This window comes from Antechinus flavipes, chromosome 4 (genome assembly GCF_016432865.1).
Source record: "Antechinus flavipes isolate AdamAnt ecotype Samford, QLD, Australia chromosome 4, AdamAnt_v2, whole genome shotgun sequence".
Lineage (NCBI taxonomy): Eukaryota > Metazoa > Chordata > Mammalia > Dasyuromorphia > Dasyuridae > Antechinus > Antechinus flavipes.
In genome coordinates, this window is record NC_067401.1 from 403,026,420 (window position 1) to 403,045,992 (window position 19,573).

At 31.5% G+C, this 19,573-nt stretch overlaps 1 protein-coding gene across 2 annotated transcripts in view; it reads left to right on the forward strand.

Moving 5' to 3' along the window:
- The window catches only part of BRINP3 (BMP/retinoic acid inducible neural specific 3), a 502,228-nt gene extending 488,116 nt beyond the window's left edge, over nt 1–14,112 (forward strand). For both annotated transcript variants that reach the window (XM_051998758.1, XM_051998759.1), the window contains exon 8: nt 12,734–14,112. In XM_051998758.1, the coding sequence (XP_051854718.1) occupies nt 12,734–13,850 (1,117 nt within the window). In that variant the 3' untranslated portion in view covers nt 13,851–14,112. The remainder of the gene's footprint in view (nt 1–12,733) is intronic.
- The last annotated feature ends 5,461 nt before the right edge of the window (nt 14,113–19,573 follow it).

A 19,573-nucleotide genomic window follows, 5' to 3' on the forward strand; every position in this document is an offset into this window, starting at 1 on the left:
AAACATCTAACTTTCCTATTACTTCACAAGCTGATGCTAATATAAAATTCACAACTTCATGTGAATTTGATGTTTAGCTTTAATTGTTAAGTAAGCATAAATGAAAAAGAATTTAGAGAAAAATCCTCCAAGCATTTTTACTTAAAGCAAATTATATAACCAAGCATCATAATCTTAATTAGGTTTCTCCATATTCTTTGAAACCCCTTTAAACAAAACCTTTGATTGTTGCTTTAGGTTTCTTTGTTTCTTAATGAAATTTTTCCAGTTAATAATGGTATAAACCCAATCAAGTTAATACAAAGTCAATTTTGTTTTCCCTTAAAAAATCATTACATAGTTTTCAAAAGGAAATATATAGAACCATTTATCATTTACAAAGATGTGTAAAGACAAATTATGATATGTTTGGACTGAATTACTATTACACATGTTGAAGACTAACAGCATAATAGCTATCATGTATATAGCACTTCACAATTTGCAAAATGCTTCATATATATTACCCTTTTTGATGATCACAACAGCCCTGTGAGGGAAGTGATTATATTATGATCTTTATTCAGATGAAGAAATTGAGGCTGAGAGAGTTGAAGTGACTTGTGTGATGTCCAAGAGCTAATAGGTATCTGAGGGAGGATTTGAACTCTCCTTCTAACAACTCCAGTTATAACACTCTTAATGTGTTACATTACATCTTATTGCCTTGAGTTCATGACAGACAAGAAACTCAAGTTCATAACAGATCAGGAGGAAGAAAAGGAATTGGGTAGGTTTATCTTGGAAAAGAAACTGTTTAAGAGTTATTATGAAAATAGTATTCAAGGATTTGAAAGACTGTCACATGAAAGAGAAATTACCTAAGCAAGATTTTCTTGCTTAATGCTAGAGAATGGAACTCAAAAAAGACAGATGGAAGTTGGATAGAGATGATTTTGGACTTAATGTATGGTGATAAACACTGACAAACTGAGCTGTCAGTGAAACTGGCTGCCTTAGAAAAAAATGTGTCATTCTTCCCCCTCTCTTCAGACCAAGATATTAGTCTGGGATCTTTAAGCAAAGATTATATGGCCATTTTTTTCAAGTATTGTTTCTGGTATACATTGAACTAGATACACAATTTTGAGGTCCTCTGGCAACCAGATCCACCACTGGTCCCTACCTTAGACTCCCAGAAAGTTATCTCCATTTTAAGGAATTCAGAATAAATATGTCTATGTTCTGACTTAAATGTATGTGATAAAGATCAATTGGTTGTTAAAACAAAGAATATTGAAAAATTAATTTATAAGAAATAAGCCCAAATATAAATTCTTCTATAGATATCATACTACCTTTCGAGTAGGGAACACATATGTTCACATAAGTGAAGGTAGACATCAAGCACATGAATAGGCATTGTGCATGACAGGAAACAAGTAAGGAATACCTGTGACCAAGAAATACTCTCTCCAGTGCTAGAGAACCATTGATGTTCTCCAGTGATTCTGTCATCTTCTGGTGATGTCATAAGGCAAACTCCTTTTGCTACTAAATTGGAGTTTTCTGCTTCTTATTCCTCTTAGCTGGGAATATTTTAATAGCTTTATTTGGAAGTTCTTTGCTCCCATCTTCTGATTATTATCTACAGTGCAGCATCTTGGGGACCTCTGATGCTTTCTGCTCTCATCTGCTGGATCATAGATCCCATTCTACTTTTCTAGAGTTGGGTGAGAGATAAGTGCTGTTAGCCAGGATCCAGAATTGACATAACCACATCCAGACAGAAATCCAGGAAAAGAAAATAAAGTAGCAGATCTTCTTAGGCTTTTATTCTCAATATTTTAATCTCTTTCTATTACTGCTACTCAGTATACCTTTGCCTCAACTCTTATGTAACTTTTTCTAAACATTTAATATTAAAATTTTAAGGTTTAGAAATGTTTTTTATATATTATCTAGATACAAAGTTGCTTTAACTATCACATTCCTTATTAAGTTTAGATTTCCTTCTAGTCATCTAGATGATTTCATTTAGTATTACAAAGGATCCTAATAGGTTGGTACAAATCCGCTTAGCAACTGCACTGAAAAGGCTGAAATTTTGAAAGGGTGTTAATGACTATTTTCCTACTTTTCACCAACAACAAATTTGCTGATGATCCCTTCAAAATTGAAATTACTGTATTCTTTGATAAAGTAGTAAATGTTACATGTCATTCTCTAAATAAATTCTCCATAATAGATCCACCCAGAATTGTCCTAGAAATCTAGTGTCTTTATTGCTTCCTTTTATAACCTGACTCCTTCCTAGAGTTTCAGTCTTCTTATAACTCATTAGTGTCACACAAATTCTGACTTCTAGTCACACTAGCTCCCTTGTTATTTTTTGAATAAGATGCTCCATTTCTTAACTCCCAGAACTTTGACCACCCCCTACAGTTGGAATTCTCTCAGGTCTATCTCTTGGTTTCCAGGACTTCCTTTGAATCCTGAATAAAATCTTGCCTTCTACTAACCTTTCCTGATCTCCCCTTAATGCTAGTCTATTCTTCTCTCTTGATAATCTGTAATCTATGTTTGTAATGTTCTTCTTTGCCATCTCTGTCATCTAGCTCACCTAACTTCCTTCATGTCTCAGCTAACATCCTATCATCTTTAAGATAACATTCCAAGTATTTTTTTTATTTTAGTTCCTTTATTTTAAGATTAAAACTAATATATCCTATTTATGAATTGTTTGAACATAATTATTTGTACATTGTCTCCCCCATTAGATTGAATTTCTTGATATCAGGGACTGTTTTTTTTTTTTTTCCTTCCTTTAACTTCCCAATGCTCAGCACAATCCCTGTTTAAAAAAAAAAAAATTAACTGGCCTTTTATCTTTTTAAAAAATTTTAAGTACTTTGTTGTTTCAGTCTTACTATGTGATCAGCAATGTAACATTTTTAGATATATAGTTCCTGAATCATCACATCATAGAATCTGTAAGGAACCTCAGATGCCATGTAGGGCAAGTATTGAACTAGAAAAAATCACCACAATAAGATAGCTGACCAATGGTTGTCTAGACCCTGCTCTAAGACTTCTAAGGAGAGGATATTATCATTCCTTTGTGTGAAACAGATGAATTTGAGAGTACTGTGTTCACCTGTGAGTTCATTAATTTAAAAATGACTTTGAAAATCTTGAGAATGTCCAAAGGAGGAATATGGTCACTGAGCCAGAACAATTCTCCCCAGAAGTAGACTGAACACATACTCAATTTTAGCAAAATGGCCTACATTTATTTCATAGTTTAATGAAAAGGTCCTTCTCCTTACAAAGGCCAAAGCTTCTACATGTATCTCTGATCAACTGTTGTGTTGGAAGCATCTTGTGTAGGCTTGGGAGAACCAATTGTTAATTTCTTAATGAGACCATTTATATTCCAGAAGTCAGTAAATACTTAAAATCAAATTCAACTTATTATTTTGTTGACTGTCTAGATTTAAGAAAGTGATTAAAAATGTTATCAGTGAAAATTAAAATTAAAGATATATACATACATATATGTATATATATAAATGTAAAATTTTATTCTTGAGAGCCAGGCATTAAACTTTTATTTACCAACCCAACTCTCCTGTCATCTCATCCCCTCCAATCTTTTCCTTCAAATTCACTGTGTCTATTGTTTCCTTCTCTGCTGCTGGCAAACCTATCCAAATTTCATCATTAAAAAAAAAAAAAAAAAAAAAAAAAACCTTCACTAGATCCTACCATTCCCATTGTTATATATAACCTATCTGTCTCTTTTGCTTAATTAACCCCCTGCAAAAATCATCTATATTTTGAGAGTGGAGGTTCATGTCAGTCAAGAGTTACCACTACACTTTTTACCTGGGCAAAATGGAAAGATATGTCTTAAAAACGAAAACAAAAATAACTATACTTGGTGTCAAGACATCTTCTCTCATTCACCTCTGCTAAATTCTCTGCAGTATGGCTTCAACTAAAATGTCTACCTATAAAGTTATCAACTTTGTGTGCATTCCCCTTCTATTCACTCACATTTGATTACCTTCTTTCATCATTACTCAGTAGGAATATTACAATTGATTCCTAATTGGTTTTCCTGTTTCGTGTCTCTTCTTATTCCAATAAGTCCTCTAGAATTTTTCCTAAAGTATGGTTTTGACTCTATTATGTCATCTTCATTAAACTCCAGGGACTGTATATTACTTCTAAGATTAAATATAAACTCCTATTTTTCATTAAAAATTTCAAAAGTTGGTTCCTTACCAATACTCAATAATCTTAGCATTATTCCCCACCATATAGTTTCATTTCACCCATAATAGCCTACTTGTTCTTCCTTACACAGGGCACTCCTTCTCCTATCTCTTTATCTTTGTACTAGTTTTCCCCTTTTGCCTGGAATGTGCTTTTGTTCACACCTTTGACTGTTAGAAATCCTTAGATTCCTTCAAAATTCATCCTCTTTGCATTCCTCTGTGAGAAGCATTTCCTGTTCCTTTAATCTGTTAATGCTCTTTCCTCTAAAATTTCCATGTGTCCACTTTGTATGTATTTCATACAACCTTATATGTGTTTATGTTATCTAGCTTATTGTGTAAGTTTCTCAATAACAGGGACTTTTGTGAAAATAGCTGTCCTATACCTGATTTACTCTCCATCTTTATATGTATGTCTCAATCCCTAGATATTTATATATCATTATATTTCTCCATCTATGTCCTGAACTGATCATTGAGTATCTTTCTAGAGGGGACCCTGTTGATTTTATTTGGAGAAACTATAGAAATGAGCCAAATGAAAACTTTAAGAGAATTTCCCTAGGGCTTTGGAATGAAGATGAAATGGACCCTCTGATATGAGAAGATTCTGATTCCCTCAGATCCCCCAGGACATAAACCCATTTTAGTTCCAGGGCCCTTTTGTGAAAAGGATTTTCTAAATCTTTCAAACACAGTTATTTATGTAAAAACTTTTAAATCTAATTATAATAGGATAGAATTCTAGGATTTGGAATTAACCTTTGAGATTATTATTATTAAATAACCAATAAAAATAATTTATTATTAGCATGCTCGATTTGTTATGATTGGTATTTACTAAATATATTTGCCAAGAAAGCATATCATTTTCCCTGAGATGCCCCCACAGCTTTCCCTGGAATCAATCTAAAACTCTACCCAAACTTTAAGATCATTATCAAATCCTAACATAGGAACAGCTTTCTTCTCCTTCCAAAATCTAATCACGCTTTTAATATATACAATTGGCTAATTTAGCAGTCAATCATGAGCCATTTTGCAACATCTCTTTTTATGCTGCATTCATTTACTATTTCTTTTATTATTTTTGTTCATTAAACTTTCACATTTTTAAGTTTTGGGCCCCCAGATAAGGACTGCATCTTTTATTTCTTTGTAATAATACCTAATCAAGAAACTTCAACAGAAGTTGTCCCTTGATATTTTGACAGATCATCTACTTAAAAGAAATTCTCCTCCTCCAGGTTAAAATGCTCAACAAAACTCATATTTTCCATACCTTGAGCAATATAAAAACTTTCTCATTTTCCTGAGAATGTTTTGCCCCAAGACCCTCCCTCCCCCAGTATCTCATCCCAGATCACAACACGGATTGGCTTTCTCTTGCTTGACTATTGTCTCAAACATTTTTAAAAGTTGCAAATTATTAAGATCTTTAAAAGTGAAAATAGTATCTATAGAGTACCATAAATATTGTATTATTCTCCTTAACTACTGTTGAAATTTCTCAAATAAAAAAAAGTATGTATGTATGTGTGTGTGTGTGTGTGTGTGTGTGTGTAATATATATATATATATACATATATATATATATATATATGAAATTTCTCAAATAGTAGAGAGGCAGTGTGACATGGTGGAAGGAGCATTGTTTGGTATCACAGGACCTCAGTTTGAAATCTGACTCTCTTACTACCATTGTGATTTTAGGCAACTCAGTTATTGTCTCTACGATACAATCTTATTTGTAGAATGAGATAGTTAAAATATAAGGAAGTTCTCTAAGATCCCTTCCAGCTATAAACAAGTATATAGATATAGACAATATTTATATTATGTTCTTTTGTCATTCAATCAACTAACACTTAATAAGCACTTAAAAGGTGCTGGACATTGTGCTAAGTGCCAAGAAGACAATTATAAAGAATGCAAAACTTCTTGATCTCATAGTGCTTAAATTCTTATTGATTCTTTTATGAAAACAATCTTTAAGCCTCGACTAAAGTCCTACTCCATTGCCTTATGATGATGGAATGGTGTACGTGAATTTTTCTAAAGCTCTTTTAGTAGGGTATGAACTTTTAAGGTCCTATCAAGGTCAAAAGGTTTCTAACATGGATCTGATAAAGGAAGTAATAACTAACCTGTATCTAGCATATTTAGCATATCATGGAGCATTTTGATTCCATTTTCAGGTTTCTTAACAAATATATTGAAGTGATTTGTCATTTCCTTCTCCCTCTCATTTTATAGATAAGATAATTTAGGCAAACAGGGTAAATTAAGTTACTTGCCCAGAGGTACACAGTTGCTTGAACTCAGTCTTGCTGACACTAGACCCCACACTATCCACTGTGTCACCTAGCTTCCCCATGATCTAGGTTACTAAAGATATTAGTACCATTTTGTAGACAAGAAAGCTGAATCTCAAGTTCATGTACAAATCTTGGTTACACATCAAATAAGTAAAAGAGAAGTTTCCTCAGTCTTTAAAGTCCACTGTTACATGCTATCTTTCTGAGGCTGGATTTAAACTCGGCAAGTCCAACACTAAGTTAGCTGCCTCCTTTGTTTATCCCTTTTGTGGATATTTTCAGTGACAGCAACTCCAAGCTCTATCCAATTAACTGTATACTGGTATGATTTGAATTAGAATTTTAAAACTTACAAATCCTTAAAATATGTAAATATTTTCTAATTGTTTGTAAGAAAAATAAAACTAGTGTTTAAAAAAGAAAAAAGAGGACAGAGAATCAGAATGCTGATTTTTTTCAAGAATACTGAAACTATTCTTCCCATACTGAAAACATTTTGGTTTATTCATTCAATTTATTCCTTTATTTATTTATTGCTTATTCATCTTCTTGATTCAATCAATCCAACTTGTATTTTGCATGTTGTAAGTAAGGATCCAATTTTAGTTATACCTTTTACTTCATGTCTATTCCATATTGGAAATTTTTTTACTTTTTTATTCAAGTGCAAAATAGCTTTCTGTATTCTCCATATTATGGGCAGAAATTATAAAGTGGCAAATCATTGTTTTCTTTTTTCCATGATAACCAGGTAGCCATTTAAAAATTATATAGTCATTTCTTCATAACTAACTGATCAGGAATTGTTAGTGGACATAATTTTACCATAAATCTCTGTTCCATAATCCTTTTTATTGTAAGTTTAATTCCAGTTTTTTCCTGATTTTTCCCTCTCCATTTCATTTTTTTCTTCTATTAATATTTATCAATTTCTTCTAATGGCCTTTGTTTTTCTTAATTTATTTGAAATTCACCACTAAAATCAATATAGGTATAAAAATCAATATTATTTAATCAGTTTTGCAATCCTAGAAATTAAGAAAAGAACATACAAAACACAAATTTTTTTCATATACCTGATTTCTAATTTGTATAAGCTTAAAAGTAAATTTAAAACTTTAACTAACTTATCCTATCTTTGATTCTTTGCTAGGCATTTTATTATATTTGAAAATTAAAAGCCATAGATGATTCGCAGCAGGGAAGGTGCTTGGAATAAAGAGTAGGGAATGAGAAGAATAAGTAAGATTTTGAGTAAAGTAAAGGGACAAAGAAGAATACTCTTTAATTTCCTGAAATTCAATAATGATAGGTCAGGAGGCTGAGATCCCTGAAGGAAAGAACAAAGAAGGGTGCCAATTTAAAACTGATACATCATTACATTGGGTAGGAGCATTATTAACAGGAAACTGAGTTTTCAAAAAGAAACTACTGTGAAGGTAATTCTGCCATGGCCTAAAATAAACAGAGAGAGAGAGAGAGAGAGAAAGAGAGAGAGAGACACTAAATAATATTTGCAATTATCCTCAGCAATAGGGCTAATAAGCACCTCATGCTCTTATAATTAGTTGTAAATGATGAATTCCAATGTCATGTTTAGTTTAAACTATTAAGGTCAGAGAAGACCAAATCTGTGAAGGCTAAAAGAAAATGATTTATCCTAAAATGGTATTTAACCTCCAAAAAGGTCTTGAAATTATATTCTATGGGTTTTAGAGTGCTGACATAGATTACATAGATTTTGGAGAGTAATAAAGGTTTTGGAAAGTTGTAATGAGGGGCTATTTCCAGTGCCTCTGAAAGAATTTAATGGCTAGAAGAGATTATAGAAGGTAATTGTCATGTTATCTACATGCTGAAGAACTGCATTGTGAACTGTTACATTTCTAAATTTTTACTTTGTTTTAAAAAAATTAATACTAGTTGTTTCTCTTGGAATTATTGTATGATTTTAAAAGGATCACCCTGAAATAATGCAAGCTATTTTGGAGTACAATGATGTAAATTATACAATGAACACAGAGCAGTCTTTTTCTGAATAAAGCCTGTGGAATAAAACACTTGTGCAATATATAGATGTAAGCAAATATAATACACAGAGAGTGTATTTTTCTTTTTTTTTTTTAAACAATTGCGACATCAACATTATTGGAACATCTAAATTGTTCCTTTGAAAATGTTGCTTCCTACTTTTTCATATGATTATTATATTTTGTGTACATAATTGAACATTTTGTGAAGACAGAAGTTAAAAATAATCATAATCTTTTGCTTTTCCTTTCATCATCTCTCAACTGCTTTTCTTCCCTGACTTCAAAGTTAATCATTATCAGTATATATCATTTAAAATATTTCTCATACTTTGTTCTTATGCTTAACAAAATTAAATTTGGAGGAAAAAATTCAATGATCTATTTTGATGGCATAAAGCACATCCCCTCCTCCTTTAAAAAATAAAGAATGGATTTTATTTTCCTCTAGGACAGATTTAGCTTAAATGTTTTAAGTTTTTCATTATATTAAATCTAAATCACATGTCTCCAGTTTATTATTCTTAGCACTTCATTCCTCTCTAGGCTGCACTTTTCTTTTCTTTTCTTTTTTTTTTTTTTCAATTAAGTAGCATCTATCTATCTATTTATTTATTTAAAATAACTTTTTATTGACAGAACCCATGCCAGGGTAATTTTTTACAACATTATCCCTTGCACTCACTTCTGTTCCGATTTTTCCCCTCCCCCCCTTCATCCCCTCCCCCAGATGGCAAGCAGTCCTATACATGTTAAATATGTCACAGTATATCCTAGATACAATATATGTGTGCAGAACTGAACAATTCTCTTATCACTGCAGAGTTTTCAAATGTCAGTGGTATAGGGAGCCCCACCCTCTTTTCAGCTTTCTCTTGTATTGTGTTCCTTTATTAGAGTATAGGTTTCTTGAGGATTGAGACTTTTTTTTTCCCTGCTTGTATTTATTTTGCCAGTGCTTAAATATACTTGATTCCTTCAACCTGTTTTTTTTTTTTAAAGAGAGTCTCCACTTTTATCATAGTAGTTGCATTGCTTTACATTACTAGTTTATCAATATCATTTAAAAATATTTTACCCAGAGTTCAAGATAGTACTTCAGAGTCTATGGAGAAGGTGGGGAAGACAAAACCATAAACATAGGGAACCTTATTCTTTCCATCCTTCCGTCTTTTCTTCCTTCTCTCTCTCTCTCTCTCTCTCTCTTTCTCTCTCTCTCTCTTTCTCTCTCTTTCTCTCTCTTCTCTCTTTCTCTCTCTCTCTCTTTCTTTTTTTCTCTCTTTCTCTTTCTTTTTTTCTCTCTCTTCCTTTCTTTCTCTCTCTTTCTCTCTTTCTTTCTTTCTTTCTCTTTCTCTCTCTCTCTCTTTCTTTCTCTCTCTTTCTTTCTTTCTTTCTTTCTTTCTTTCTTTTCTTTCTTTCTTTCTTTCTTTCTTTCTTTCTTTCTTTCTTTCTTTCTTTCTTTCTTTCTTTCCTGCTGTGTCATACTGTCACAACAGAATGCCAGACAATTCCTGAAGAAGGAAAGTCTTATTCATTGAATTCAGACAGATCAAGTAATATGGAAGCAGAGTTTGACACAAACATATATTGTATAGAAACTAAAATTGGATATATGAGTAAACAAGAAAATACAAAATAAAATGCTTTGAAAAAAGCCCAGTAAGTAAAATCAGATAAGAGAGTAACTCCAAAATATTACAAATTGAATTTTAGAGAAATGAATGTTCTCAATGTTGGGCTACAAGAGTACCTGGGAGAAATGAAACTAGAGATATATAATGGAGTAGGTGAGAGGGGAAAAAGACAAAAATAACTTTACTCTTCATATTAGATTTTGGTAAAATGTCCTCAAAAATTGAACTCTGTGAAAATCATATTGGGGCAAGCAAAAATTTCTTTCGTGAGAAATGACAAAAAAAAAATTAAGACAAAATCAAATTGTTCTTTGACCATTAACTTTAAGTATTTTCCTTTTCATGAAGTCAAGAAATAATTTCAATTAGCTGACATAATCAAATGAGACTCCTAACCTTTATACTAGGGACTTTATTGTATAACTAGAAAATCCCTAAAGTCCCTTACAAATCTGGAGATTTTGATTCTGTGTTTATAGATAAAGTGAGGTGTCTCTCAATTTATTAGACCAGTGACTTTAGATTCAATACATTACCTAGTGAGCTAAACAGAAGTAAATACTATATGATATATGGAAAATATCCTAAAGTAAGTTGCTAAGATTAGTCTTCTACAGTTTTTGACTTTGTATCATGGAAAGATAATTCTACTTTTGGTGAGCCTCTTTATAATTTAGGGGAAATCTAGATTTATATTTCTTTCTTTAAATTATTTTTGGCATAAAAATAATTGAATATTTGAAATATTAAATATTTTAAAAGATTACTGATAAAAGGATCACATCATTAATTATTAATGCATATAGCCTAAAATAAAAATGTATTGATTAAAGGAATCTGGGATAAGAAAACATAGATATTATTGTTGCTTAATAATTATGATAATTAACTTTTACACAGTGCTTAGTATATGCCAAATACTGTGCTAATAACTTAAAGTTGTATAATGTCAACAAATAGCCCAAGAGTTGGCTTTGATGTTCACAAATTGTCGTTTTAAATAGTATGAAAGCCTACTCATCAATTTATTTCAATAGCTTTCTAAATAAATTTTTATTTTTTTAATTTCAATGTTACTGTAAAGGACTGAACAGAGCTTACACTGGGGAAAACTCAATTATATTGTACAACAAATTCTACAGAATAGCATTTTTGAAAATATTGTAATTAATCCTATTCTCAGAGACCTGAATAAGAGCCTCATTTTAAAATACTAGGGGAAATAATTATTATCTAATAGATTATTTAATTCTTAGATTGGCATCATGAGTAACTTGATTTTTACAGTATGTATCTACAAAGAATAAAGAAAAAAACATCTTCAAAACTCAAGCCAAATGCATGGAGTATTCCCTTGAGCCTTCTAAATAATATTTTTATACTCTGTCTACTCTTCCCCTAATGGACAACTGAGGGAGAAATTATCATTTTAAAGCTTTCAAAGAATTAAATATATTTAATAAAAGTGTACTACTTCAGGTAATATTCATTCCTCTTTTTTAAGGCAAATAAAACCCCAAGATTTAAATACATTGATTTAAAATGTATATTATGCATTCCTTTCCTCCTTTCCTTTTTCTTTATCATTTTTTGCTTTCTATTCACGATTTCTCCTACATTAATCCCCCCTGATGCTGAACTTGAGCGAGTGGAAAATAAGCATTTCTTTATTTGCCTCATCTACTGCAGATATTTTGCTTGATATAAAAGCTATATTTCTATCTCAGCTTTTCATTTCACAGTAATTCTTTGATCTTTCATTGGCATAATCATTTTGAATATCAGGTTGCAGGTTAATTGGTTATACTATAATACTAGGAGGTGATTTCTGATATTTCTTTAAAAGTGGATGTTTTCAGAAAAACTACTTCAGGCTTAATTCAGATGCATCTAGTTTTGTGTACTGTTATATGTATTATACAATCTAACGTGAGCTACAAGTTTCTTTTTATCTTTTTTTTTAACCACAATGAAAGTCTATAATTGTTAGTTTAATGAACTAAAGATATTTAACCTAAAGAAAATTTGGTATTTGGTAGTTAATATATAGAAGAAAGGATTATCCTTGTTTTTTCTTGGGACCACAAGAAAGATAAAGGTAATGGGCAGAAGTTTCATTAGAAGTAAATTCTATCTCATTAGAAGAAGGAACAACCACAATTTGAGTTTTTTGGTAGTAGAATAAAAAATCATAAGACATGAGTTCCCCTTCCCTGTAGGTCTTCTGGATAACCATTAGCTTTGTAAAAAGAATGCTGCATTTAGAATTAAAGGAATCACATTGCAAATTATTTAATCTATCTAGACCTCATTTTTTTAATTTGCAAAAAAAGAAACATAAAAAATACAACTGATAAGAAACTTGGACTAGATGATTTTGAGATCTAGATCATACTATGAAGTGGAGTTCGTTATTGTTTTGGTATATTTGGACAAGCTTTTCTCTTTGTAATTGTTTTCTTTGTGCTTTCATTTTGTTTTTTACCTAGATCTTCAACCTACTGGCTAACTCGTATCCAATCCTTTCTGTACTGCAATGAAAATGGCCTTTTGGGAAGTTTTTCTGAAGAAACCCACTCTTGTACTTGCCCCAATGACCAGGTTGCCTGCCATAGCTTCCTCCCCTGCATTGTGGGAGATGGTTCTTCATGTTTGACCTGTGCTCCTGATAATCGTACACGCTGTGGAAATTGTAATACTGGATATATGCTGAGTCAAGGGCTTTGTAAACCAGAAGTGGCAGAATCCACAGAGCACTATATTGGTTTTGAGACTGACCTGCAGGATCTGGAAATGAAATATCTATTGCAGAAAACTGACCGGAGAATTGAAGTTCATGCCATTTTCATCAGTAACGACATGCGTCTCAATAGCTGGTTTGATCCTTCCTGGCGCAAGCGAATGCTCCTTACCCTGAAGAGCAACAAGTACAAAGCAAGCCTTGTTCACATGATTTTGGGTCTTTCCTTGCAGATTTGCTTAACTAAAAATAGCACCTTGGAGCCAGTTTTGGCTGTTTATGTCAATCCCTTTGGAGGCAGCCACTCTGAGAGTTGGTTTATGCCTGTGAATGAAAACAGTTTCCCAGACTGGGAGCGGACTAAGTTGGACTTGCCACTTCAGTGTTATAACTGGACGCTAACGCTGGGCAACAAATGGAAGACTTTTTTTGAAACAGTACATATCTACTTGAGGAGTCGCATCAAGTCAAATGGTCCAAATGGCAATGAAAGCATCTACTATGAACCACTGGAGTTTATTGACCCTTCCCGGAACCTGGGCTACATGAAAATCAACAACATTCAAGTATTTGGCTACAGCATGCATTTTGACCCTGAAGCAATTCGGGATTTGATTTTGCAGCTGGACTACCCCTATACTCAGGGATCCCAGGACTCAGCACTTTTGCAGCTGCTTGAGATAAGGGACCGTGTAAATAAACTCTCCCCACCTGGTCAGCGTCGTCTTGACCTTTTCTCTTGCTTGCTTCGTCATAGACTCAAGTTGTCGACTAGTGAGGTGGTGAGAATTCAATCTGCTTTGCAGGCCTTTAACTCCAAATTGCCAAACACAATGGATTATGACACAACCAAATTATGTAGTTAACCATAAATGTCAAGCACAACCCAAAACCTTGAAGGAGTTTTTACAGTGCTTTTGTGGAACAGTTTATGTTTGGAAGAGTAAATTTAAATTGTCTTTTCAATATCTGTCTTATATCAGTCAATACCGTTGGATGGCAATTTACACATGAACTTGCTGACAATGAATATATTATACCTACAGTTTTGGTTTATGAATGAAATAAATACTGACACCAGTCTAGAAGACATTCTACTTTTTACAATAAATTTCATTTGTAATTTTATATGTTCCGTGGCAATGCTTTTGTGCATTACATCCTCTAGAGGGAACATAAAAGGATACCAATAAAATTTTGTAGCTGAACAGTTATTAAAAAGAAGTGCTGTGGGATTCCTTTTCTTTTTCTTCTATAAAATGGCTTATATTTTGAAATAACTCTGTTAGACACTGGGGAAAATGCATAGATTTTTTGTTTTTGTTTTTGTTTTGTTTTGTTGTTGGATTTTTTTTTTAATGAAAATACTGGTAAGATCCCTTGTTTCATGAAAACTGGATTCTCTCCCTATAGTCTTTAAGAAAAATACAAATTGTTAAAAGGCAATATTCTTCAATAATATTTTCACTATTAATGGTATAAAGGTAGAATTGTGTCTCTATCATACAAATTTGTAAACTCTTCCTAGAGACATGCTATCTCCAAACTAGTTAATTTGACATTTCTCAAATCAAAATCACTACTTGTTTTAGAAGTTGGATTATTTCTTCTTAAATAAATATGCAAAAAAGAAGAAAAAAAAATCACCAAGATTATAATCAGAGCATATAGGTGAAAAATTTATTTCCTTAGCAACTATCTTCGTAATTTACTTTGAAACTTTTAGTAACTACCATTGAGCATTAACATTAGACATTTTCAATTTGATTCAAATGATATTTAATGAGTACCTCCTGCTCAATCACATTCTGACAATAATATAATAATGAAACTAACACTCATATGTTATAAATTGTTAGGAAAACATAAATATTTAATTAAATAATTCTGGAGAAAAAAATTCAGAGTAATGAATGAGTATATCCCCACCTCCTTAAAACTATCATTGCTAAAAAAAAAAAAAAAAAACCAAAAAAAAAAAAAAAAAAACAATCCAATAACTTTTGAACATTTTATGATGAGCTGACCCTTTCATTACATCACTGTTTTTCACCTAAATTCCTAATATGAAAAGTAAATATATTATTCATACATATAAGTTGGAAAGCATGTTTTGGTAGATTTAATTAGTTTTTTTTAATTAAGTCCACAGTTACATAAAACGTACATTATTTCGTTGTTTATGGTAGATATTGAGATATCTTTTTTTTTTCTTATTCTAATGGTACCAGAATCACCTTTACAATTAATAATAAGTATTATATAGTTCAGCTCCTTTTCTCAGGTCATAAATGGCACTCAGTACCAATTTGTCTTCTTTCGTTATTGGTCCATATCAGACAGAATTGAGAAATTTTTTTTTTAATCACAAAGTGTCTAATTAATACTTATAAGGAAATGCTTAAACCACTTGCTTCTATTATTTTAAGATAGAAAGAAAAATAAGGTAATAATTCCTTCTTTCTTCAATCAAGAGAAGAAAATTCCCTCAATAATGGCCCAAAATGAAATAATGTTGACATCTGCATTCTGAAGAAAATAAAAATAAAATAAAATATCAAATCAATAATTTTTAAAAATAGTATTGCATAAAACAAATATTGAGTGCTATAACTTCTATTGCCTGCTAACAAGTAAAATCTATATAAAAAAGTAGGTTTGAAAGATATTTTTGCAGTTTATCTCATTTGATTCCCATTAATGACATGTAAATGGTTGTTACTAAAAAAGTATTATCTCCCTTTTTACATGTGAGGCAACTTAAGCTATGAGAAATTAAAGAAACATTAGTCACATATGGTAGAGCTATCCATTTTTTCTTGACTCTTGGTCCAACATTGTGCTTCTTCCCCAACATACTCTCCTTATACTGATGCTGAATGAATGACCGTATAGAGACACAATTGGCAATTTACAAGATAACTTGATTCCATTAAGTATAAAAATATATCTTAAAAGAGGTGATGTTAAAATATTTAATTTCAAAATGGCTTAAGCTATTAATTCATTGCACTTAACAACATCCATGTATTTAAAATTGCATTCTTTCTTTCCCAAAAGTATTCTTCAGAAACTAAAGTTTTGATGCATTGTAAAAGAGACCTAATTGATAAATTTTTAATTTACAGTTGTGCTAATGGGGTGTTCTTAGGTATAAGTCAAAGGAAAATTAAAATAATTTCCCTCAATGTCAATAAATATATTTTTAAATATCCTGACAAATCAATTATGTGCCCAGTGCTATCCCTTGCAAATTATGAAAAAAAATTTATAAGATAATATTTTTGCCCTCAATGAGTTTGCAATCTATTTTGTTGATATTGTATTGAAGTTCACTATATACAAGATGTATCAACAATGTATTACTCATCCTTATTATGGTGAGTTTTAAACTCAATAAGAATCACCCACTATTAAGTAAAAGGACAAGGTCGTCCATTTGGCATTAATCTCTGATAAACTAAAAATGTCAACCAAAAGCTTGCTTCTCTTCTGGTGAAGAGAATCTAGAGGACTAGGAAGCATTCATCATCCCTGCAGTAGATTAAGGGTATTTTTATTTGATTTTTATTTACAAATATGTTATAACAACAAATTCTTAGAAAATAAAATCAGAAAAATACTCAAACTAGTTTAGAAAGCACAATTAGCAAAATCGATTATTCTCCAAATTATCACAGTTAGCTTTTTAGTTTCTCTGAAAAAGTTTTCTAATATTGTCTCAGAGACTCACTGTTATGTTAAAATAAAAGTATTATTCATAAAATCTTCAGGGAACTTCTTTTATTGTCAGCATATCTATCAATGTTCCAGCTCCAGTGTCGTCACCTGCCATATCAAGACTCACAGACTGGTTTTCAGCTTAATAGGACCTCAGATTACAGTTGCTATAAGTAATTATATAGACTGGCCCTTTTCAGTTTTCAATAGAGATTCAAGTTCACTTTAATCATAAGAGAAGCTTAATGTGTTATACAAGGAACACTGGATGTAGAACTAAACAACCAAAGCTCTAAACCTTTAGATTTATAACAAATATCCATTATCGTCTCAGAATAGAAGTTTCATTATGTGCATTCCTGCTAGAAATTTTAAAGGTGGAAAAAGCTCTTTTAAAACCATAACATTTCTCTATATATGTGGAATGTTATTCTGAGAAAAACAAAAAGAGACTATATTTTTTTTTCCATTAATTCCATGACTTTTTTTGGTTCCTTTAAAAAGAACTGAGACAGAAACAAGAACCATATTACTTTTTAGTGAACCTCTGGCCTCTTCCTACCCCTGCTTCTTTATTTCTTGATATATTTAAGCATAAATAACAAAGGAAGTTGATCACTAACTTCTATTTTATTTTTTAAAAAGCTAGTGTCCATTTGTTAATTATAGCTTTTAATTAACCATAATTTTATTTATTAATTCAATTAAACATATACTCATTACGTGTCTGCTACATGCCAGGTCCCATATTAGGTGCTAAAGACTAACTTCCAAAATGTAGGATAAAAAGCATATTCATTTTATACTATGTAAGGATTGGCTATTTAATATATATTTTCCCATTCATCTATTATCCTCAGACATTTTTTCTTTTCTTTTTTAAATTTTGGGCCATATCTTTCCACCTAGTATAAAATGAAGTAGAGATTCTGGGACATGAATTATCACATGTGACTCTTAATAATATCAAATTTATTAAATAATTGGCAGTGTGCTATTTCATTTTGTGGTAATCCAAATAATAATGTGAAAATATTCTAGTTACTTGTTCATGAAAGGTCAAAATAGGATTTTTTTCCCCTTAACCTCTCAAAGATGCCCCCCAAAAGATGTTAGACTATATAATCTCTAAGGTTTCTTCCATCGAGACCAAATGTTACACAATGATCCTTACACAGACTAGTTTTCAGATCTAGAATGATGTATTTTTCTCATGCAGTAGGATATTCTGATTATATTCAACAGTGGGTAGAAAAATCAATATTTAATTAGTGACGTGACTTTTAGTTTTTTTCTAAAACTAAATACTGTCACTGAAACTTGTAATAACTTTCCAAGGACATTTATGGTCATAGAAAGTATAGGACAATTCAAACAATTGACATTGGTCACACTCCCATGTCTCAAAAGCCATATTTCTACTGGCTTTTCTCAGTTCCTTTCATTGCTTAGAAAATGAAGGATAATTTAGTTGTACATTTATCAATTATCTTCAGAGTTTCCCCATAAGCAAAGCTACTCATGAATCTCAACTCAAGATGGACACAATATTTTTTTCACTAATAATGTATATCCTAACCTGAACTATAGGTCAGATAAAATTTTCAGGATTGTTACAGCTATTGGGTTATTTTAGTTTGTCAGAAAGTCATGCCACGAAGGGAAAAACCTCACTATATAACAAAAGTAATTATTTTTTAATGTGAGAATGACTTTCTGATCAGTAATTCATATGTTTTGTCTTTCTGGAGTAAGGCTGGGTATCAATACAAGCATGCCCTTTGGACAAACTGATGCTGCTGTGGTAATTATAATAATTGATTTCTGAAAGGAGAGCACTGTCAAATTGACTCCTGAATTCTTAGAATGCACTATATTTATGTACTAATTATCACATTCCATCAGCAATTAGAAAAAATATAACTCCCATAGAAGATATTTTCAAACCAGAGAGTATAAATAAAAATACTTCACATACTGGGTGTTTTTTAAACTGTGTAAAGAACAAGATAAATTATACAGCCTTCAGAAATTGTTTGTTGACCATGTATATGAATATACACCATATGTTAAAAAATATTACCTCCACTCCTACCTCAGAAACCTATAATGATCTGTCAAATGTGACAATTTGAGAATTTTATTGTTGCTACATTTCAGTTATGTCCCACTTTCCATAACCCTATTTGTGGTTTTCTTGGCAGAGATACTAGAATGGATTGCCATTTCTTTCTCCAGATCATTTTATAGATAAGGAAACTGAGGCAGAGTGAAGTGACCTGTCCAGGGTCACATAACTAGTAAGTGTCTGAGGCCAGACTTACCTGAATTTATATATTTTTTCATACTATTAACTATACTATATGACCACAAAGCCAGAGAGTTCTCTGTAAACTTGATTCTGTGTGATCTTGGACAAAGGACTTAACCGCTCAGTGTTCAAGACAAGTCTCTAAGGCTATAAATTCTAAAGAACATGTACACTTGCATTTTTCAAGGAAGTTTTCTGCTCTAGGAGTTCTTTATACCAATGAAATTATAGTTCTAGTATTAATGCCCATATTGTAATTATGAATATCTATAGTTAATTTTCTTATTAGTATAGGTTGTGATATATCATCTTTCTATGAAGGATATCTTTTTTGAAAACAGGAATAATTTTTAATCTTTGTTTTTGTATTCCCACAACTTAGCCAATAGTAGATACTTAACACTTATTGACGTGATTTCCAAAATTGCAACTCTTTAACTTAAAATCTTTGTATCTGCTGATATATTATCTCTCACACTTCCATTTTTAATAGAACTAGAATTCTTAGAGATAATCAACTTTCATTCATATCTCTTTCCTATTTAAGGATATACTATT